Raw genomic sequence first — 22,912 nt, forward strand, 5'->3', positions numbered from 1 at the left:
AACACTAGAATTTGGTGCACAAGTTTTAATTTTCTTTGGGTTTTCTGAAATCAACATGGGGTCAAAAATATACATACAGCACACCTAATATTTGGGTAAAATGTCTCTTCGCAAGATTCACCTTGATCAAACATTTTTGTTTACCATGAACAAGCTTCTGACAGAATTCTGGTTGGATATTTCACGACTCTTCATGGTAAAATTAGTAGAGTTCAATTAATTTTTTTTTTCTTGGCATAGATTCAACTTATAAGCACGGTCCATATATTTTCAATAGGGTTAAAGTCAGGGCTTGTTTTAAGCTTAATGTTAGCCTGCTTTATCCTCCACAACCAGCTCTGATGCGTGTTTGGGTTCATTGTCCTGTTGTAACTCCCAAGTCGTGTTCAAGTTTCTGATGGTTTATGCTGAAGAATTCTGAGGTAGTCCTCCTTCTTCATTATTCCATCCATTTTGTGCAATGAACCAGTTCCACTGGCAGCAAAACAGCCCCACAGCATGATGATCCTACCACCACCACCAGCTGGTACAGTGTCCTTCTGTACATGGTGGTCATTGTGGTCAAACAACTCAATCTTTGTCTCATCTGACCATACAGCTATCCTCCAGAAGGCTTTTTCTTTGTCCATGTGGTCAGCTTCAAACTTTAGTTAAGCTTGAAGATGTCAATTTTGGAGCAGGGGGTTATTTCTTGGATAGCAGCCTCTTAGTCCATGGTGATCTGAACTGTAGACAGTGATCCATCAGCTTCCAGTCCATGGCAGGGCTGTGCCATGGTGGTTCCCAGGTTGTTCTTGACCATCCAAACCAATTTCCTTTCAGCTGAAGGTGACAGTTTAGGTTTTCTTGAAGCAAGTGGCTTGGCAAAGTGACTACACCTCACAATAACTTGGATACAATTGTTTGAACTGATCTTGGAATTTGCAGTTGTTTAGAAATTGCTCTAAGAGACATTTCGGAGTTGTGTACATCTGCGATCCTCTTTCTCAGATCTGCACTGAGCTCCTTGGACTTTCCCATTGTATTGTGTATTGGTCAATCCAATGAGTGCTGTAAACAAACCCTTTTTATGAAGGCACAGAGAAGCTACCAGCTGTAGTCAATCATGATCACTAACAGGAAGTTAAGAGACCTCGGCCTTGGCAAGATAAAAGACATTTTGGAAGTTTCAGCACCTCTGAATTAATAACCTAAGTGAGCATATGTAAATTTTTGACCCTCTATGTATATTTTTGACCCTGTGTTGATTTCAGAAAACCCAAAGAAAATTAAAACTTGTAGTGGGGTTTTTTTGTAATTAAAGATGTATGCTGTACAATCATTCTTCCACAGAAAAAGAACAGTTCAAAGAAATTACTGAAAGCAAAAATATTGCCATGACCTTCATATCCTAGATGACATTCAGGTCACTGTATGTAAACTTTTGACCACAACTGTATATATAAGTGAATGATATAACTGTAAAATAATTTTAAAAATGTAAAATAAGTAGGCGGCACGGTGGTGTAGTGGCTAGCACTGTCACCTCACAGCAAGAAGGTCTGGGTTTGAGCCCCGTGGCCGGCGAGGGCCTTTCTGTGCGGAGTTTGCATGTTCTCCCCGTGTCCGCGTGGGTTTCCTCCGGGTGCTCCGGTTTCCTCCACAGTCCAAAGACATGCAGGTTAGGTTAACTGGTGACTCTAAATTGACCGTAGGTGTGAATGTGAGTGTGAATGGTTGTCTGTGTCTATGTGTCAGCCCTGTGATGACCTGGCGACTTGTCCAGGGTGTACCCCGCCTTTCACCCGTAGTCAGCTGGGATAGGCTCCAGCTTGCCTGCGACCCTGTAGAACAGGATAAAGCGGCTAGAGATAATGAGATGAGATGAGTAAAATAAGTGGTTTAAAAAGAAAACTATCACAGGAATGACCTGTGTGTTAATAATGATTCTTGTATTATAAGACGTTTATACTGATATTCACATAACAGGAAACAACAAAACATGATTATAATTTAGAATAACATCTCATTCAATCAAATAACAAAATCAAATGTACAAAGTTTAAGTTTGATTAAGTCAATTTACATTTCCAGTGACATATCATAAATCGTTGGTGAAATAACACTAGAGCTCAAGCTAACTTTCACTATTATCGTTACATTATGATAACTTGATCACAGTGTGCATACGTTACATCATGGTAATCATGGCAACTGTACTTCATGTTACATTGTGGTATAGGTGTGAATATGAGTGCCATAAGGGTTCTAGATATTTCAATCCCCCCAAGGACATGGTATATACAGTATCCAATATATTGTTCAAGGGTTCTTACATTGGTTCCTCTCAGGCTGTCTTGAAGAATTCTTACAGGTTCCAGATTTGGCCCTTTAGTTCCTACAAGGGTTCCTCAATGGGTTCCTAACATAGTGTCCTCAAGAAGAATCCTTATGGGTTCTAGATTAGGATAAGCGCTGATGGATGGATGGATGGATGGATGGATGGATGGAATTGGTTTAGTACACATTCAGCATGCATTGGATTGGTTTTGTTGGATTTGTTTCCATATTTGGATTTATTGAACTGGTTTTCTTCACCTGGACTGATTTTCTTGATTTACTTCACTGGATTTCTTGAAAAATGGGGGCTGCGATCATGAGGTGAGAAAGAGAGTGATGGCAGTGTGGAGCAGTTGGAGAAGGATTTCGGGAGTCATTTGTGATAGGAAAGTCCCAGCAAAAGTGAAAGGTAAGATGTATAAGACAGTAGTGAGACCAGCTGTGATGTACGGATTGGAGACCATACCCTTAACGAAGAGACAGGAGGCAAAGTTGGAGGTGGCGGAGTTGAGGATGTTAAGGTTTGCGATGGGAGGTTGGACAGGATAAGGAACGAGCACATCAGAGGGACGGCACATGTAGAGAGCTTGTGAATTAAGCTGAGAGAGATGAGACTGAGATGGTATGGGCACATCCTGAGAAGAGATGCAGAGCATGTTGGAAGGAGAATGTTGAGGATGGAGCTGCCAGGCACACAAAAACGAGGAAGGCCAAAGAGGATGTGATGAGAGAGGACATGAAAGTGGTAGAGAAGGATGTGGAAGACAGGGAGCAATGGAGACGAAAGATCCGCTGTGGCGACCCCTAATCGGGAGCAGCCAGAAGAAGAAAAAGGCCCAATCCCAATTCTAATTTCTACCCCTACCCCTCCCCCTCTCCCTTCCCCTTGGCCCTTCCCCTTGAAACTGAGCTACAAGGGATAGGGCTTGAAATTCAACCCTTACGTATTGGGATAGCCCTTCAACGATCGCATACGTCATCGCGTACCTCCGTCAGCGTTTACGTTAGCAAAACGCGACCAAATGCGTCATTGGCTGCGACCAGCCGCTACAGTCAGAGCCAGAAATCTCTGCTGGCAGGGTGTGATTTGTTAACTAACACCACTGAATGGGATATCTTTGGCGCTTCGTGCACCACATCCGACAGAATGAGGTGTCAGAACACTCATGTAAACAATAAAAGCGAGAATAACAGAACAAAACGTACACAGTCAAGCAACCGAAAACAATACTCACTCCCAAAGCTTTTTAGCAGCAGCTTGGATTTCAGAAATCGCTGCTCATTCTCAGCTCGAAAGCGAATCAAGCGGCGTGTTTCCTCTGGATAACAACTTAAAACACGTAAATAATGGAGAAAATACATTTATGACAATCTTTCGCTGCGGGAACCGCCATCTTTCTGAAATCCGCATGAAATCTCGCTGAAATCCGCATGGCATTGTGGGAAATCACTCAAACCCCTTCGTTCGGAGTCAGCTCCAGGAAAATCTCCGTTTGGAGGGGTACAGAAGCCCTACCCCTTCCCCTACCCCTCCGCGTTAACTGGGATTGGGATACCCCTACCCCTTCACGTGAACGCGCAAAATGGAGGGGAAGGGCCAAGGGGTTGGTCCAAGGGGTGAAATGGGATTCGGCCAAAGACTTCGCTGGATTTCTTGAACCGGATTGTTTATTTGGATTATTTAAGACGTTCTGATGGCACGGTGGTGTAGTGGTTAGCACGGTCGTCTCACAGCAAGAAGGTTCCGGGTTTGAACCCAGAAGCCGGCAAGGGCCTTTCTGTGTGGAGTTTGCATGTTGTCTGCGTCACCCCACAATCCAAAGACGTGCAGTTAGGTTGGCGTGGGGTGGCCTTGGGCTGAGGTGCCCTTGAGCAAGGTACCTGACCCCTGACTGCTCCCCGGGTGCTCTGGTGTGGCTGCCCACTGCTCTGGGTGTGTGTGCATATAGAATAAAGGTTTCTTCTTCTTAATCGGGCTACACAGTATTTCTGTAGCACGGTTCTCAGAGTAGTCATTTCTTCATTTTCCCTCCGCAAACATCTGATTCTTGTTAAAGACTTGAGTTCAGTGAGGTGTGTTGCAGCAGCAGCAGGAAAAAAAAAAGTGCTGTTCCCAGGACTTAATGTGAGAAACCCAGGTTTCCATCATACCTTTATTTATTTTATTTTACTGGAACCCTTTCTCTTGCATACCTCCCTCCCTCCCTCCCTACCTCCTTAATGACGTCAGAACCCCAGGTCACAGGCTGGAACCCTGGATTGGACGTCGCAGTGCACTACATAGGGCGCAGGAGTCCTTGTGGAACACTTAAACTAGTGCACTTGGGCAGGGTGGAGGCGGTGATTTGGGATCGAGCCCGATGAGTATCGACTCCTTCAGGGCAGAAATCGAAGGAGGAGCTGTCAAAAGTTTCAAGTCGGGAGAGGTTCTGCGAATTGGGACACAACTTCACACAGACGCACGCCGACAGAGGCGCATTACAGTTATGGAGTAAGACGTTTACAAACCGAGAGATTCTTCTAAAGCGTGAAAAGAGACGAAATGGAGACTTTAGGAAAAAGCGGATTCCTTTTGACTTTCCTGATTTCCTTGGGCTCGTGCTTGACGCCGGATAAGAAAGGTAACATCTGGATATTACTTATGCGTGATGACGTAAGGCTTATAGACACATCTGTTTAGGGTATAAACATCTGTAGCCTGTTTGGGTAATGGGAAAGAAAGCGCGAGCTCTGTATGTAACCAGTTGTGATTTATTTCTATGGGTAAAGTTCAGGTGTGCGTGTGTGGGTTCTGCGCTCGCGCTCAAGGTGTCAAATACTGAATTGTATTCAGGTGTTATTAAGTATTCAGGGGTAAAATGTATACACACACACACACACACATGTGATGGTATGAACAAATCTGTTCAGTGCCAGAGTTGAATAAAATCTCAAAATCTGTGTTCAGGATTTATTGACACATGCAATTAAGATATAAATCAGTATGTTCAGGTGTTCAGTAGCCTGTAAGAACAAAGCTCTGTATAGGTTTTGAGAAAGTCTGTTTAAGGTGTACAAAGCAGTGTAAAAATCCTGAAACAAGAAAGTACTAAAGATAGAAAACATCCAGGGTTTCAATGTCAGTGTTTCAGAAGTCAGAATCAGTATTCAGGATTTATATCATATCCATCCATTATCTCTAGCCGCTTATGCTGGTCTACAGGGTCGCAGGCAAGCTGGAGCCTATCCCAGCTGACTATGGGCGAGAGGCGGGGTACACCCTGGACAAGTCGCCAGGTTATCGCAGGGCTGACACATAGACACAGACAACCATTCACACTCACAGTCAATTTAGAGCCACCAATTCATTCGCCTAACCTGCATGTATTTGGACTGTCGGGGAAACCGGAGCACCCGGAGGAAACCCACGCAGACACGGGGAGAACATGGAAACTCCATGCAGAAAGGCCGTCATCGGCCGCTGGGCTCGAACCCAGGACCTTCTTGCTGTGAGGCGACACTGCTAACCACTACACCATCGTGCCGCCCCATCATATCATATCATATCATATCATATGAGGGATGTAGTGAGGGTGTAAATCCATGCCTTCTGAAAAGTTATCATAAATGGCTTTGTGTTTTATATATATATATGATTTTACAAGTAAGGTGAGAGAGAAACTGTATTTCGATTCCCCTATGTCCTGGATATATACTGAATTGACAATAAAAAAAAAAAATTGAATCTTTGAATATATGGTGGTCAAAAAAGTATTCAAGATGTGTCAGTGTTTGTGATATCAAAATCAGTGTTCAGGAGTTATATCATGTACCTTAGGATATATGTAGTGAAGATATAAATCAAGGTTTTTGGTGATACATATAAAGAAAAACAGCCTGCGTACGGTTCAGGTTATAAAAGACTATGGTGGTCAGATTGGTATTCAAGGTCTAAGTGTCGGTGTTTACGATATCAAAATCAGTATTCAGGAGTTTTATCATGTAACTCTATGCAGTGAGGATATAAATCAGTTTTCTGGTGTTCAATACAAAGAAATATAGCCTGTGTGTTCTGGTTATAAATAATTATGGGCTCATATATGGTGGCCAAAAAAGTTTTCAAGACGTAAGTGTCAGTGTTCAGGATATCAAAATCAGTATTCAGGACTTATATCATGTACCTTAGGGTATAAATATGTAGTGAAGATATAAATCAAGCGTTTTTGGTGATAAGTACAAGGAAATATAGCTTGTGTATTCAGGTTATAATAGACTATGGGCTCATATATATGGTGGTCCAATTATTTCTAAATGTCAGTCAAAATCAGTGTTCAGGACTTATATCAAGGTATAAATATACAGTATGTAGTGAGGGGTATGTAGTAAGTCCTCGTTTTAAAGCTGTATATGGTTATAAATGAGTATGTGCTCATATAAAAAAAGTATCTTTGTGGTATAAATGTTTTAAAAGTAAGAAAAGTTTGTGTACAAGTTCATAATGAGCTGGGAATCCGTCTTGGTATCGGTAAAAGTGTGTGTTCAGGTTATAGAACTGGTCTGTAAGGGTCTGTTTGGGGTTAAATAGTTAAAAAGGGTGTAAAAGGGTGTATTCAGGGTTAAACAGTGAGGTAAAAGGTCTTGCTTTTTGAACACAAAGGCGTTTAGACTCCGAGGGGAAAGTGCGACATGCCATAACTGAGCGCGAGCCTCCTCTGTGATGTGCAGTGGAGGGCGCGCGCATGGGAACAGCGCAGAAGTTTGACTTGTAAATGGAGCCGAGGTGATTTCACCCGCTGACTGGGGCAGGCAGGCAAGCTAACACGGAGCCTCGTCACAGACTGCGGTTTGTCTTGTAATTACCCAGGGCGTATAGGGTTTGTTTATTCCGCAGTTGCGTTAAGATTATCATCACAACCAGTGATTAAAAAAAAAGTGTATATCATTTTCATGACATAGACAGAAAGCGTCAACTTTACCTCCATCGCTAAGCAACACTTTACCACTAATGTTTTGTAGAATACGTCATGACGTCTAATAATGTCTATTTTTCCATATATTTATTCGTAGTATTCTTTCATATAACACTTTTCACTTGGTTATACAATCAACTATTTAATTAATTAATTATTAAACATATGACATCCATAAACAAAGTGTATGGAAATAGCATACTATTGTACTATATAGCATGCTTGCTAATATTTCTACATACTAACTTTGCTTTTAGACTATTGAAGAACTTTTAAAAAAAAAAGACCTTCAATAGTCTCAAAGTAAATTTTACCTCAGACACGCTTAAAGCTAGACGGCCTTTTGATTTCATAAAATCAGTGAAATTTAGTTCCCTCTGAAATTTGGTCATTGTGATATTTATTTCTGCAATATCTCAAAAAAATTTCAGGCCATTCTGTGGCTGGGAAGTTATTTCATTTGAGGGGATTCCCGAGAAAATACTGTGCATGAACTCACTCGCTTCGCGCAATCAAGCAGACAGAGGAAGTCCGTGTGTGTGCACATGTGCAGGTTTACCTTTGACCGTGCGCTAACAGTTCCATCATTCTGTCACTAAACAAACAGCTGATCACACTGAGGTGCTCGCTGACCGCCAATATTTATTAGTTTGGTCCTGTGTTTCCTTTCCTTCGTATATAACATAACGTCTTTGCACTTTCTTTCCGTTACTGTAGTCAGTCTTTCACGTTTCATTCGCACACTCACGTCCTCCATTTTTCTCTCCGGTTTCAAATTTGTATCCCACAATGCCTTGCGCAAACAGGGAAAGCCCACCACAGGACGCATGACATAGTATCTTGAATTGGGTCATGGTGAAGCAGGAAAAAACAGCAGAGAATTTAGGGCCACATGGCTCTAAATTCATTAATTGTTCTATTAAAAAAAGAATAAAATTAGAAGTCTGTGATTTGAATTTAGTAGCTTTCGGTCCACTAAACAAAAATAACTGGGTGTCGGGGAAAATTCTTTTTATGACCTACACTTGAAAAATCTGAAAGGCAGTCTAGCTTTAAGGGACTTATGCCTAACACTTTTCACTTGGTTATCCAATCATCCATCCATCCATCTATCTATCTATCTATCTATCTATCTATCTATCTATCTATCTATCTATCTATCTATCTATCTATCTATCTATCTAACACATCATATGACATCCATAAACAAAGTGTATGGTAATAGCATACTATCGTGCTATGTAGTATGCTAAAATAGTATGTTTGCTAATATTTCTACATACTGTTTAGTAGGCTAGTTTGGGTTTTGCACCTTAGCTTCTAAAGAAACACAGCCTTTTAGACTTTTGACGGTTTTATTTACCAGTTATGTTTGTGTTTGTGTGTTTTTGTAAAAAATAACTTAAATAAATTAAAATTCATGACTTTTTTTTAAAGAACTTTAATGGTCTAAAAGCAAATTTTACCTCAGACATACTTAAGTGTTATGCTCGTTAGACTATGCATAAGTCTCTTAAATGTGTCTGAGGTAAAATTTACCTCAGACTACTGAAGTTATTAAATTTATTAAACGTAGACTTAAAAAAAAAAGACCTTCAATAGTCGAAAAGCAAATTTTACCTCAGACACACTGGAGTGTTATGCTCGTTAGACGTAAGCCACTTAAGTGTGTCTGAGGTCAAATTTACCTCAGATCACTGAAGTTATTAAAGTTATTAAACATGGACTTAAAAAAAGGACCAAAGCAAATTTTACCTCAGACATACTGAAGTGTTATGCTCGTTAGACTATGCATGAGCCTCTTAAGTGTGTCTGAGGTAAAATTTACCTCAGACTATTGAAGTTATTAAAATTATTAAACGTGGACTTAAAAAAAAAAAAAAAGACCAAAGCAAGTTTAACCTCAGACACACTGGAGTGTTACGCTCGTTGGACATAAGCCTCTTAAGTGTGTCTGAGGTAAAATTTACCTCAGACTACTGAAGTTATTCAAGTTATTAAACGTGGACTTAAAAAAAGACCTTCAATAGTCTAAAAGCAAATTTTACCTCAGACATACTTAAGTGTTATGCTCGTTAGACTACGCATGAGTCTCTTAAGTGTGTCTGAGGTAAAATTTACCTCAGACTACTGAAGTTATGAAAATTATTAAACGTAGACTTTCAAAAAAAAAAAGACCTTCAATAGTCTAAAACCTAATTTTACCTCAGACCCACTGGAGTGTTATGCTCGTTAGATATAAACCTCTTAAGTGTGTCTGAGGTAAAAAAAAAAAAAAAATCCACATTTAATAACTTTAATAACTTTTAATAACTTCAGTAGTCTAAAAGTAAATTTTACCTCAGACACACTGTGCTAGTTAGGCACAAATTTCTAGCAAAGACAATTACGGCTACAATCGTGTGGTCGAATAATAGGAATATGTGTACCATCGATCGCACCCAGAACTTGAGGAAAGCCCCAGCGCTGTTCAAAATTTCGGACATTTTCAATCATCAGTTCACCAACAGGCCATTTAATAAAATCTTGGCTCATTTCCGAAACAATGGCAGAACGAGTCTAGTGAACGATGACACAGACTGTGTTTTTAGCAACACCGAAAAGATGTCCTATCGTTCTATAGCACGCATTGGTAGCCAGTTTCCATAGGGTGATTGCGACCCGTTTTTCAACGCTGATCGGCACTCGCATGACAGTCGTTACACGTGAGAGGGATGGACGAAGCTTAGCACACAAATATCCGAATGCTTCCTTGCTCATTCTGAAGTTTGATATCCAGTCTGAATGAGTAAACGATCCGTTAACAATTCTCTCCCACCAAACAGAACTGCGTGTCTTCATCCACGTTGTTTTCCCGGTGCTTGGTGTTGCCATGACAACCGTCCACATGGCCATGAACGACAGGAAGTCGTCGATTTGTTGCCGAATGAATTGTAGAATGCGTTGTTTTTGTGCTCTCTTGTACTTGCGCAACCTTTCCTTTCTCTCTTTTACCCTTTTACGGTGTCTGATAGACCACAATGTAGAAAGTTTGTCTGGAGAAGTATAAACCATGGTTTTTCGATATTAATCACAAACAAGGCAGGAAAAGGAAGTACATTTTCACGCATGCGCATATTTCATTTCCGCATTATTATTATCGTATAGCACGGTCGCAAAAACTGCCGTGTGACCGCACGTGGGGCTGCACCGGTGCTAACACGCTTCTCTCTAGTAAGCAGGTTTGTGACGTGTGAACGCTCCACAAAATTTACACCGGTGTAAGATATATCGCAACAAAATACATCGGTGCAGCATCGATGCAAATATGTGCCGTGTGAACACCCTATTAAACCGCCTCCCGAGCAGGGTTAGATTTGCACCGGTTTAAGCAGCTTTCAGGGGCTACACCGGTATAACTTTGTACCGTGTGAACGCTCTACCGGGGCAGCCCCGGTGCTACACCGGAGTAAAAGTTGCCATGTGAACACCCCTTTAGACTCTAGATGTGTGTATTCCTGTCCTGACAGTAATTTTAAACTTTATTAAAAGGCTTCGTGAACCTGACAGGGTGTGCTAGATCAGGTAAACAATACAATCTGTGATTCAAGGAGAATGCCAGAACCAAGATTTCAAAACACTGTTGTAGATTTTCTGTTAAAGTCTTAGGCCTGTGTACTTTCTCTAATTGACTAACATCCTTAAGACTTAATTAAAGCACATCCTTAAGACTTGTTCGGATTAATCCGTGTATCTTATGTTCCATGCCAAAGTCTGTGACTGCTGTAAAATGAAATAAAGGAGTAAATATTAGGCCATGCTGTTAATTGGCCCATGTAATGCTGTTTACTGCTGTTTGTTTAGAGTGTCTCAATAATTCGACATGTTAGTCGGGTCAGCTGAGAGGTGTCCTGTGTGTAAACAGTGGCCTGTGCCAATATTGACAGATGGGACGCACACAAATCAGTTTATTACAGTCTGCTTCCTCTTTTGGCTGACCAATCTGACGCAAAATTCAGTCCAGATCAGACCAGACCGGGCCAGGAGTCACTTGCTTTGTTTGTTACAAAATCTCCAAAGTGCCGAGTATTCGGTTTGAAATCTTTAACCAGGTTTGACAGACACAGACATTACCCAAGGAGTCTGAATGAGGAAAGCAGGAATATTTCAAAAATAGCTTGAAATATACATATAATCCAAACACAGCAAAGCAGATGAGGGTTAAGGGCCTTACTCCAGGACCCATCTGCTCTCTGGGAGTACTCAGATTTAAAATCACAAGCTTCTATATCAATCCATATCAAACTGAATGAGATAGAAAGAGATATCAAGGAGGACTTTTGAAAATCTACACAAAAGGGTTGCACTTAATACAGTACCTTGAAGTCGCCTCACTGATTCACAACCAGCTCTTTTTCCCCTCACCCTGCCTTGATATGCAGACTCAGGTCAAAACTATTTACTACAAGGACATGAGAAATGCATGAACTAGAAAGAGGCTGGCTTTTCATAAACTAACCAGTTAAATAACCAAATCCTGCGTCTGGATATCAGCTATGTGATTTGGATAAAATGCTGTGCTGGAGTTGTATTTTAATAGCAAATATTGCGATTTGTGACATGCCCTGGATGTGACATTTAAAGATTATTATACATCCAGGACACTTTTTCAATGGAATTAAAACATGTGTTCTATTCCTTTCTCATAGGTTTCATTCATTTGGTTTGATAGCATGCAATATTGTTAGCATATCGCTTATCCTACGTGTATTACGTCACTCTACCCAATGGAGAATCAGCATTGAATATGGTTTATGATATTGCACGGTCATCAAGACAACATGACGTCACACATCGGAGATGTAACACTTCCACGCTAGCGAGCGACTGTGACAATTTTTAAACAAACATGGCCGCCAGGTTTGCTTTATTAAATATGGAAGCTTTTGAGAGAATTTTGAAAGAGAAAGACATGTTGAACACCCGAAACGAATGTATATTAATAATAATAATAATAATAATAATAATAATAATAATATTGGCAGGCTTTTTTCGTGGTCTATCAGAAATATTCCATTCAGCTAGCATGATATTGAACTTGTCTTCGCTGCATGGAATATATCTGATATACCACACAACGCTAGCCAATATTATTTAAATAGCTTGCATTAATTGAGTTTATCCCATGGTGCTGTTGATTTTCTTGAATCTGATTGGTCAGAAGGTGTTGATTAATTTTCTATAGCAACAAATCCGATGTTTGTATTAATGCCCTTGTTCTGATGCAACTCGTTCACAGGGACTGTCTGGCAAATAATCTAAGCTTAATAAAAATGGATTTAAAAATGTGTTATTTTACAGATAAATACATTTTTTTCTAAGGAGACATTTGACATTAATGGAAGGGGTCTCCAGTGCCAGTGATTTGTTACAGTCAGTGTTAAAAGAAAGCTGTCACTTTCTTTAAGTTTTCCATCACTTCGATGGAATTTGTGGTTTCATGGTTCGTAGGTTCATGTAGAGCTTTGTGATCAAGAACGATCACCATGACTGTAGATAATTAAAGAAATAATTAAATCATACTCCTAAGGAAATGAAAGCAGCTTGTCCTACTTGCACTAATGTGCTCTGCAGCCGTAGCAGAACAGACAAACAGACCCGATGTGTACCTCTTCCACAAGGACATACGAGCTCCCTAAAGTCATCCCTGCTCTCCACACTGAAGGTCAATCTTGTGGTGCACTAAAGGCAAAATTGGAGACTGTTTAGTCTCTTCTTGCTTTTACCTTCTTCTGTTTCAGTGGATAAAATTCAGTCTCTGTGCTCCACTTTATCAGTTATACAACACTAGTTTAACCCTGGACTCTTATTCACCACCATTCACGTCCAAATGAGCCATTTTAAAACATCTTACACCCTAAAAAATAAAGGTGCTTCAGTGGTTCTTCAAATCTCTGGATGGTTCCACGGAGAGTCAAAACTCTGTGATGAACCATTACATTATGCGAAAGGTTCTTCACATTGGAAATGGTTCTTCAGAGCCTGGCATTCTCTTACCATTTGCTGGTCAATGCACATAGGCTATGTTTACACAAATCTGTCTTCACTGCTCAAACAAATGGTTTAAATGGTTCTTTAAAGAACTGTTGCATGAACGGTTCTTTGAAGCCCTGAAAAAAGGTTCTTCTATGGCATCGCCCTGAAGAACCGGTACTGGCCCCATTATTTTTTAGAGTGTAGCAGTGCTAAAAATGACCAGTCAGTTCACGAGAATAGTCAGGTTTTTTTTTTTCACTGAATTGAATATGGGATTAGTTTTCACACACATTCATTTTGTTATATTTTTTATTATTCTATCCACATTCACTGGATATGAACAGTCATGCGCTCTGGTTGGCTACTCTACTACTAGGATATCAGCTCATATACCATGAGTAGAGAAAAACAAAATGGCAGAGCATGTTGCTGAACCAACTGAGGACGAAATAAAAACTCTATTTGAAAATAAAACTTCAAAAAATATTTAAAAAGTGCAACAAAATATAGAATGAAAAGTATTTGATGGTAAGAACACATCTCTTTTTTTTTTTTTTCAAGAATTATTATTATTATTATAGCATTTTTCACAAATCGCTCCTGTCATTTCGCCGGTTTGGTTACATTCTAAGCGGAAATGATTTTGTCGGACGTTTTGTGTAAAGTTTTTATTGATTGAATTTGCAAAAAATAACAATAAACATGCTCTGTTTCTCAAAATAAAACAGTTATTCCTGTTAAATAAATATGTTTGTGTTCTCCCAATCAGACAGCGCTTATATCACGTTAATTCAGTAATTCGGGTGTTTTTTTTTTAACTCTGAATATAAAAACAAATGAATAAAATTAAAAGAACATAAATAATTTATAAATACATGTGTAATAATTAAATAAAAAACAAGAAATACAATAAATAAAAACAAAACAGAAAAAATAGAAAAATTAATTTTTAAAATTTTAAATTATGTAACAATATTGCAAACTAATTATTCTTGATCTAATGAATTACTGTATAGAAATTCAAACACATGAGGGAAATACTATCATTAAAGTTCACGTAGTTTCATACAAATGAAGTAAGAAACAGTACGAATGTTGACCGTGCACCAACCCTAAATTTAACCTTTAACGTTTTTCTGTATACACTGTACAATTTTTTTTTTTGGACAATTTGAAGTGTGGGACCACAGCATAAATAATATCAATTATTCAGTGAAGAAACATGGGCGGAGCTAGACCGGGATGAATATGAAAAGCATTTTAAAGCAAAATTCACAATTATTGTATATTGTTAGAAGTTTTTGGACAAGTGGGACATCCATGGTGATGCTGAACAGAATCTGAGGGTGAATGGACGCTTCATGGTCGCGCCGTGTGTGGTGATTCTCCTGTTGTTTTAGGTCTCTCAGGCGGATCTGACTGGCTCAGACACTAAGGCTGTGGGAATGCGCTTGTCAGCATGGTAACCTTTATTGAATCCATGCTCTAAAACCCAGGCCCTTTATGGAGTGCATGTGAATCGCCATCTCAGCTTGATGCCACTGTTACTAAACACTGCCTGGAGGGATTAGTAAACTTCTTTGCGCACAATGACCTTTCGAACATGTGGCTTGAAAAACTTTTTCTGTCTTAATTAGTTTACAAACTGCCAAAGTTTCTTCGAGTGCTGTTGCTTTGTATTAAGATGAAACCGGTAAGCAGATTACACAAGTGACGCTTCCTGGCTGCTCTGACCAGCATCCACTCCAAACCGGTGTTCTCCCAATCCTAACAAATCGCTCATGTTTAAAGACAGATCTCCCAAATATTTCAGTACGGTTAAACAAAACAGACGGCACGCGCGAAGCCTGCTTGCATATGAGCTGGCTGTGTGCAAGGCGCGTGTGCTTTACATGGAAAGATGTTCCAGCAGAACCCTCGTTTTTTTACCGCACCTCTATTTGCGTGGTTGCAGTTGTTGTTACTGCCTCGTTTCCTGAGTGTCTCTGAGTGGACACAAACTCCACAAGGACCCAAAAGCAGCCAAGTTATTTTCTTCTTGTCCAGAGCCTTGGGCAGATGTTTTTATTCCGCTTGGCTTCTTCATCACTTGCTCAATTTACAAAATTGCCCTGGCATCCTTGCCAACACTAACATCTGGCGAATGAAAAGAAAAACTGCCTACCTGCTCTACTTTGTCAAAGCATGAATTCAGCAATTGTAGGTGAGATAATGGAGATAATGGAGATAATAACCCCATTTCAGTGCTGAATCCCAGCTGGTCATGCAATATAATCCAAGAGCAATGTGAATAACAGCAACTTGTTTCATCACTATGGTAAGAAAAATAATTTGAGGTCATTAAATCTCTCGGGAAGCACAGAGCTCGACACAAAACATGATGATTCCCTTTAGTCTGGATTAATGCATGTAACTAACTAATTAGCTCGCCATTGTTATTGTGTTATGTAATGGTTATATGAGTTGAGAGAGCAAGTTCACTCAACTCACTACCAATGTGTAAACCCTGACTGAGTTATCTGTTTTCATCGATCAATCAACGATCACCAGTATTTCAAACAACCAGTCAGATCATCATTGTTCCTAGTGACTGGTCACTGATCACCATTGTACCAAAACGACCAATCACTAAATCACAGTTGTTCTGATTGACTTATCACAATTTTTTTCAAGCAGCCAATCACTAATCACCATTGTTCCCAGTGACCTCTGACTTATCACCAGTGTTGTAGTCGAGTCACTAAACTTCGAGTCCGAGTCCAGTCTCGAGTCCCCAGTCTTCAAGTCCAAGTCATTAAAGAAAATTTCGAATCGAGTGCACTATTGAGCCGAGTTGAGTCTGAGAACAAGACTCCAACCGCACCATTTGACGGTGTCTGTTGCTGCCTTTATGTGAAAGCGTCTCTGCTGCTGTGTTGGACTAACGTTCCTGCTCGACTGCTCCATTTTAGTTAACAGGCTATAGATAAAAAGCTTCTTCATCACTCAGCAAGCCCCGCCCACTATCAGCAGGGCAAATAACATGAGAGAGGGTTAACACTAGCTAGTTCATTGCTCAGCAAGCAAACCCTGCCCACTATCAACAGAGCAATGAACATAGCGTGTCACTTCCTTCTTTGGGTCTTGCCAAATGACGATTGAAGTTCGAGGTTGTCCCCGTCGTCTCCTCAATAGTTCTTCTACATATGGAACACACAGCAGTGCATTTTTTTCCCACTGCACAAGAAGTCTGTAGAAGCAAAGCGGACAATCCCGGGGCGTTCTCTCCAGGCATTTTAGCACCATTAACATTAGTTTGTTCCTGAATATGACATATGAACAGGTGACTGTGCATTCTCTTGTGCAAAATTAGTGTAAAAATTAATGTAGATATAAATATCTTCTGCCAAATTATTATGGCATGTTACAAAAAATAAAGAAAAAATCCGAGTCCTCGTCTCCAATTTACGAGTCCGAATGCAGTTAATGCACGAGTCCGAGTCATCAGTGCTCAAGTCCAAGTCAAATCACAAGTCGGACTTGAGTCCGAGTCCTGGACTCGAGTACTACAAGCCTGCTTATCACCGTTTGTTTCAAACACCAGTCACTAATCACCATTGTCCCCATTGACCACTGACTTATCGCCGTTGTTTCAAACAACCAATCACTAATCACCATTGTACCAAAATGACCGATCAACTGCTCACCATTGTTCCCAGTGACCAGTCACTGATCAACATGGAACTGAACAAACAAAAGCTGACCAACATTGTTCTGAACAACCAGTCACTGTTCACCATTGTTCCCAATGACCAATCACTGATCAACATTGTTCCCAAAAAGCAATCACCAACCACCATTGTTTGCCACCCCTTCCCCACATCCTCTTTTACAGTCATAAAACTGCGTTATTCCATCCCTGACCTTTTTACTTCTCATCTGTTTCTTCAAAGAGTTTTCAGAAATTCGTTATTCTTCATGGAAGATGTTTTGATATGAAAATGATTGACAGTTCAATGCGGGTCTCTCTCGTCATCTGGAGACTTGTAACCAGAGACGTTTTAAGCATGCATTAGGTACTTTTCCATGAAAAGGTTTTTGCACTAAAGCTCTCTAAGAACCAATCTAGGGTTGGATATCAGAAACCAACCAGGTATCTCTTCATACTACCCTAAAGATAAGTAGCAAGATCTGACAAATATGGAGAAAGATTTCGACTTTTTCTACTCTCGGCCAACAATCTGGAGTTTAGTGAATGATGGGAGAACGCTAATCAAGTTTCACTCCATTGAGGTCACGTCCTCTTTGAGATTGAAAAGCCATCAGTGCTTCTTACAGTAATGGTGAAAGAAGCTTTAGTCCTGCCAGGATCTTGCTCATGGGATTTGAATCCGTTTAGTCGGTAAGGCTGCGTATGGGGAACGCATCGGACGTGAAACCTTTCAGTGCTGTTTTCCCTCAGATGAAGTTTGGATTTGACATGCTCTTGGGTTGTCCAAGAAACTGAATTGGAGCTTCTTGAACTTTACCACAGATATCGTGCAGCGTTTGTGAGCTAAATAATAACCTGTCACTTGGACTATATTTTGTCCCACAACAGTCAAAATCAAGTCCTAAGGCCCAATACCAATTCTAATTTCTACCCCTACCCCTCCCCCTTCCCCTTGGCCCTTCCCCTTGAAACTGAGCTACAAGGGATAGGGCTTGAAATTCAACCCCTACGTATTGGGATAGCCCTTCAACGATCGCATACATCATCGCGTACCTCCGTCAGCGTTTACGTTAGCAAAACGCGACCAAATGCGTCATTGGCTGCGACCAGCCGCTACAGTCAGAGCCAGAGGCAGAACCAGAAATCTCTGCTGGCAGGGTGTGATTTGTTAACTAACACCACTGAATGGGATATCTTTGGCGCTTCGTGCACCACATCCGACAGAATGAGGTGTCAGAACACTCATGTAAACAATAAAAGCGAGAATAACAGAACAAAACGTACGCAGTCAAGCAACCGAAAACAATACTCACTCCCAAAGCTTTTTAGCAGCAGCTTGGATTTCAGAAATCGCTGCTCATTCTCAGCTCGAAAGCGAATCAAGCGGCGTGTTTCCTCTGGATAACAACTTAAAACACGTAAATAATGGAGAAAATACATTTATGACAATCTTTCACCGCGGGAACCGCCATCTTTCTGAAATCCGCATGGCATTGTGGGAAATCACTCAAACCCCTTCGTTCGGAGTCAGCTCCAGGAAAATCTCCGTTTGGAGGGGTACAGAAGCCCTACCCCTTCCCCTACCCCTCCGCGTTAACTGGGATTGGGATACCCCTACCCCTTCACGTGAACGCGCAAAATGGAGGGGAAGGGCCAAGGGGTTGATCCAAGGGGTGAAATGGGATTTGGCCTAAGTCTATTTTCTGATCTCATTCATTCATTATCTCTAGCCGCTTTATCCTTCTACAGGGTCGCAGGCAAGCTGGAGCCTATCCCAGCTGACTACGGGGGAAAGGTAGGGTACACCCTGGACAAGTCGCCAGGTCATCACAGGGCTGACACATAGACACAGACAACCATTCACACTCACATTCACACCTACGCTCAATTTAGAGTCACCAGTTAACCTAACCTGCATGTCTCTGGACTGTGGGGGAAACCGGAGCACCCGGAGGAAACCGGGACAACATGCAAACTCCGCACAGAAAGGCCCTCGCTGGCCACGTGGCTCGAACCCAGACCTTCTTGCTGTGAGGTAACAGCGCTAATCACTACACCACCGTGCCGCCCCTGATTTTTGATTTGATTTTTTTACTGTAACTGACTATAGGTTCAGATTTGTCACTTGCTCAAGAGACTCCATTTGAATTAAAAGCTCAAGTGTTATGCAAAGTTTTTGTCTTAATGCTTTGTTTATAGAAACAGCCTACGCACTCGAGTGTCCTGCTGCTGAGTAAACAAGTCGCGCGCGTCATGTCAGATTTCCTGATAAATCTGCGATAATTCTGATAGTTGATCAGTCAAAGTAAACATCACTAATGTGCTGGTTTACGAAGAAAAACGGAAGCGTTTGAAGAGATTACCAGGTTCAAATCACACAAAAAAAATGACAGGCTCTTGTTTATCAGTCTGTTCTGCAAAGCACCCACGCAATTTGAATGCATTTTGCATAGATATTGTGTTCCTTTGCCAGGTAGAGCTCTGATTTCTCTGCTCTGACATCTTTCCCTCTGACTGCCGCCTCCACACCTAGCTTTCCATCATTTCTTTCAAAGCACGTTATCAGAGCCCTCTCTCGGCTCTTCCTCGAGCTCCCGGAGGTACAATTGTTAAAAACAAAAATGCTGAGCTATTAAAACAGCCTCTGAATGTCAGAGAGGTTTGATGGCTGCATCGGCCGCTCTACTTTCCCAGAGCCACATCTGCGAAAGAGTTCAGAGCCGAGAAGTCAAGTGAACCGCCCGAGAAAACAGCAAGACCTCCTGCTTGGCTAAGCTATCGAGCAGCCACTTAACCTGGCACAGTTCCCTTCCTGTGATTTGAAAGTGTCTCTATATTTGACGAAGAACAATGAGAGGGTTTCTGTGAGTTTAATTTGGCTGCTAAGAGCGAGGTTTGATTGCCAGTGTTAAGTTCCATAACGTTTTTGCCATTTGCGACGATGAAGTGCCTCAAACCGTTCCGCTGATTGTAATGACACTGAGTGGGTTTGGAAATGGCCAGAATCCATTTAGTTCTGCACTCTGTTATTCCCATCAGCAATCTGGACATTGTCTCTCTGTGCCATTCTGTATGCCATTCTGGTTTTCTTTTTCACTTTAAGTCTGTTTTATAGATATGTGTTACAGGTCAAAAAATCTCAACCTAGGCATTATTATTATTATTATTATGGCCTGACTTAAATTTTTTAATCTAGTTCATAATTTCCAACCTAGCTAAAATTTTGGATTATCTCATCTCATTATCTCTAGCCGCTTCATCCTTCTACAGGGTCGCAGGCAAGCTGGAGCCTATCCCAGCTGACTACGGGCGAAAGGCGGGGTACACCCTGGACAAGTCGCCAGGTCATCACAGGGCTGACACATAGACACAGACAACCATTCACACTCACACTCACGGTCAATTTAGAGTCACCAGTTAACCTAACCTGCATGTCTTTGGACTGTGGGGGAAACCGGAGCACCCGGAGGAAACCCACGCGGACAACATGCAAACTCCGCACAGAAAGGCCCTCACCGGCCACGGGGCTCGAACCCAGGACCTTCTTGCTGTGAGGCGACAGCGCTAACCACTACACCACCGTGCCGCCCTTTGGATTATCTAAGATTCTTAAAAGGGATTTTCCATCACTTCTTTTGTCTTTCTTCCTTCCATCCACTTCCTATCTGTCTGTCCACCTTTTCCTGTCTATCTAATTAGCATTTTTTAAATTTGTGTTAGCAGCAGTCATGCAAATTGTTACTCTCACTCAGGATCTTTCTACTTTATTATTATTACTACCTTGCCTGGGACGGAGTCCACCAGGGGGCGAGGTATAGAGTGCTCCGAGATGATGCTAAAAATAGTAACACTGCGGTGTGTGTGGCCATCTTGGAAGTCACTCGCTCCAGAGCGCTCATAGAGTACACATCATAGAGTACACATTCACTGATTCGTTTCCGCGTTAGAGGGCTTAGAAGATTGGATTTTTTAAGAATTTAGACATCTGAAGTGATGGAGCACTACTGTGAAAGTTTGGATAAGCAGGCACGGGAGCGTTATGCTGAGAAGGTACGTTTCATTGGGAATGTAGATCCATACACTGTTAGTGAGAAGGAATGGAAAGCTGACCCCAGCTTGTTGCCGCATATGACATACATCGATCTTGTGAACTATCTAGTGTTTCACCCAAGTCCATTTTGTGAACCAAAGCATGTGTACATAAACATTACTAGGCCTAGATCTTAAATGCCATTTGATGCAACAATGCACTGCAGTAGACATAAGCTACCTAATGTGACAAATATATCCATTAATCATTGCTGAACGTACATAGAAAAGATAATAGTTTGTATCACATTTATTTTAGTAACTATGAAATTCAAGACAATTTAACCTACCTGTCACAAAGTGATCAGAACAAATCCGGATACAGTCAAGTTGTCCTAAATTTGATCGGTTGATGGCAGCCAGCCACTGTCGTCTCCTCCGCTCGCTTTTCTCCTGTGCTGCAATTCCCTGGTTAGTCACGACTTTAGGGAGTCTGTGGAAGCTTTTGCCACCCTTTTCCCCCCGGCTACTACAGCCAACAATGACACACGTATTCGGCATTGTCACCCCTTTTTGCTTCGCTGAACAACAACAATGCACTGACACAGCGACCTTTGACTTCCAATATGGCCGCCACTGGGTTCGCGCTGACCTCGAAGCACTCTATTGTTTTCGGTCGGGTTTCTTTGTTTTGTTTGTTTGTTTGTTCATGATGTTACGGAAAAACAGCTGGACCAATCTTCATGAAACTTTCAGGATAGATGGGCATTGATCTCAAATAGAACCTCCGACATTTTGGGGGTCATCCGGTCAAGGTCAAGGTTTTTGTGACTACTGCTTCATATAGAGGCGGTAGCCACTATGTCATCGTGCTGTAAGAATGTAAGAGTGTAACAATCGTGTAGTACGGTGTGTTCTGATTGGCTGAGAGCAGCAGAGAATCAGAATCAGAACCATGTTTATTGGCCAAGTATGTTCACACACAAGATCAAAATCACCAAAAAGGTCAAAATTGTTTTTTTGTGATATCGTCCTTCATATTCATCATAAGTGCTACCGGGCGAGGTTTGTTTTGCCAGGCAACAGTTGTTGTTGTAATTATTCTAACATTTTAGGACACTATTTCTCCCTCAGTTTTCGACCAATCATCACCAAATTTTACATGAAGAATACTTCTGGGCTGAATTAAGTTTCTATGACTTTTGGTGCTGGTCTGGATCACCAAACTGGAATGATCCATGAAAAACAGGATTTTTTTTCCTCACTAAGTGTCATTCTCTATCTCTTACCGTTCCGGATCTATAGGGTACAGTGACCAGACGTCCCGGTTTGTAAGAGCTAATGCAAATCACTGTGACTTCAGTCACAGTATCTACATATCTTTCTTAATTTGTGCTAGCAGCGGTAGTGCAAATTGTTACTCTCACTCAGGGTCTTTCTACTCTTCTCTTTCTTCCTCTTATTATTATTATTATCCTAACATGTTTAGGACACTATTTCTCCTTCAGTTTTCAACCAATCATCACCAAATGTCACATGAAGAATACCTCTGGGCTGAATTACGTTGCTATGACTTTTGGTGCTGATCTGGATCACTGATCTGGAATGAGCCATGAAAAACTGGCCTTTTTTCAATCACTTATATAACTGTCAATCTCATCTCATCTCATCTCATTATCTGTAGCCACTTTATCCTGTTCTACAGGGTCGCAGGCAAGCTGGAGCCTATCCCAGCTGACTACGGGCGAAAGGCTGGGTACACCCTGGACAAGTCGCCAGGTCATCACAGGGCATAACTGTGAATTTTCATGATTTTTTCAATCAGTTTTGTTTTTTTCAGGGCAGCAGGGCGCAACTTTTCCTCGACCTTCAGTTGACAAAGGTCAGCTAGCGCAAATTACTGTGATTT

At 41.2% G+C, this 22,912-nt stretch overlaps 1 protein-coding gene across 1 annotated transcript in view; it reads left to right on the top strand.

Moving 5' to 3' along the window:
* Positions 1-4,738: 4,738 nt before the first annotated feature.
* Positions 4,739-22,912, top strand: part of egfra (epidermal growth factor receptor a (erythroblastic leukemia viral (v-erb-b) oncogene homolog, avian)) — a 144,124-nt gene continuing 125,950 nt past the window's right edge. The window contains exon 1 of the mRNA XM_060906408.1: positions 4,739-4,940. Within this exon, the coding sequence (XP_060762391.1) occupies positions 4,862-4,940 (79 nt within the window). The 5' untranslated portion in view covers positions 4,739-4,861. The remainder of the gene's footprint in view (positions 4,941-22,912) is intronic.

The sequence above is a fragment of the Neoarius graeffei genome, chromosome 23, assembly GCF_027579695.1.
Source record: "Neoarius graeffei isolate fNeoGra1 chromosome 23, fNeoGra1.pri, whole genome shotgun sequence".
NCBI classification, from domain to species: Eukaryota; Metazoa; Chordata; class Actinopteri; order Siluriformes; family Ariidae; genus Neoarius; species Neoarius graeffei.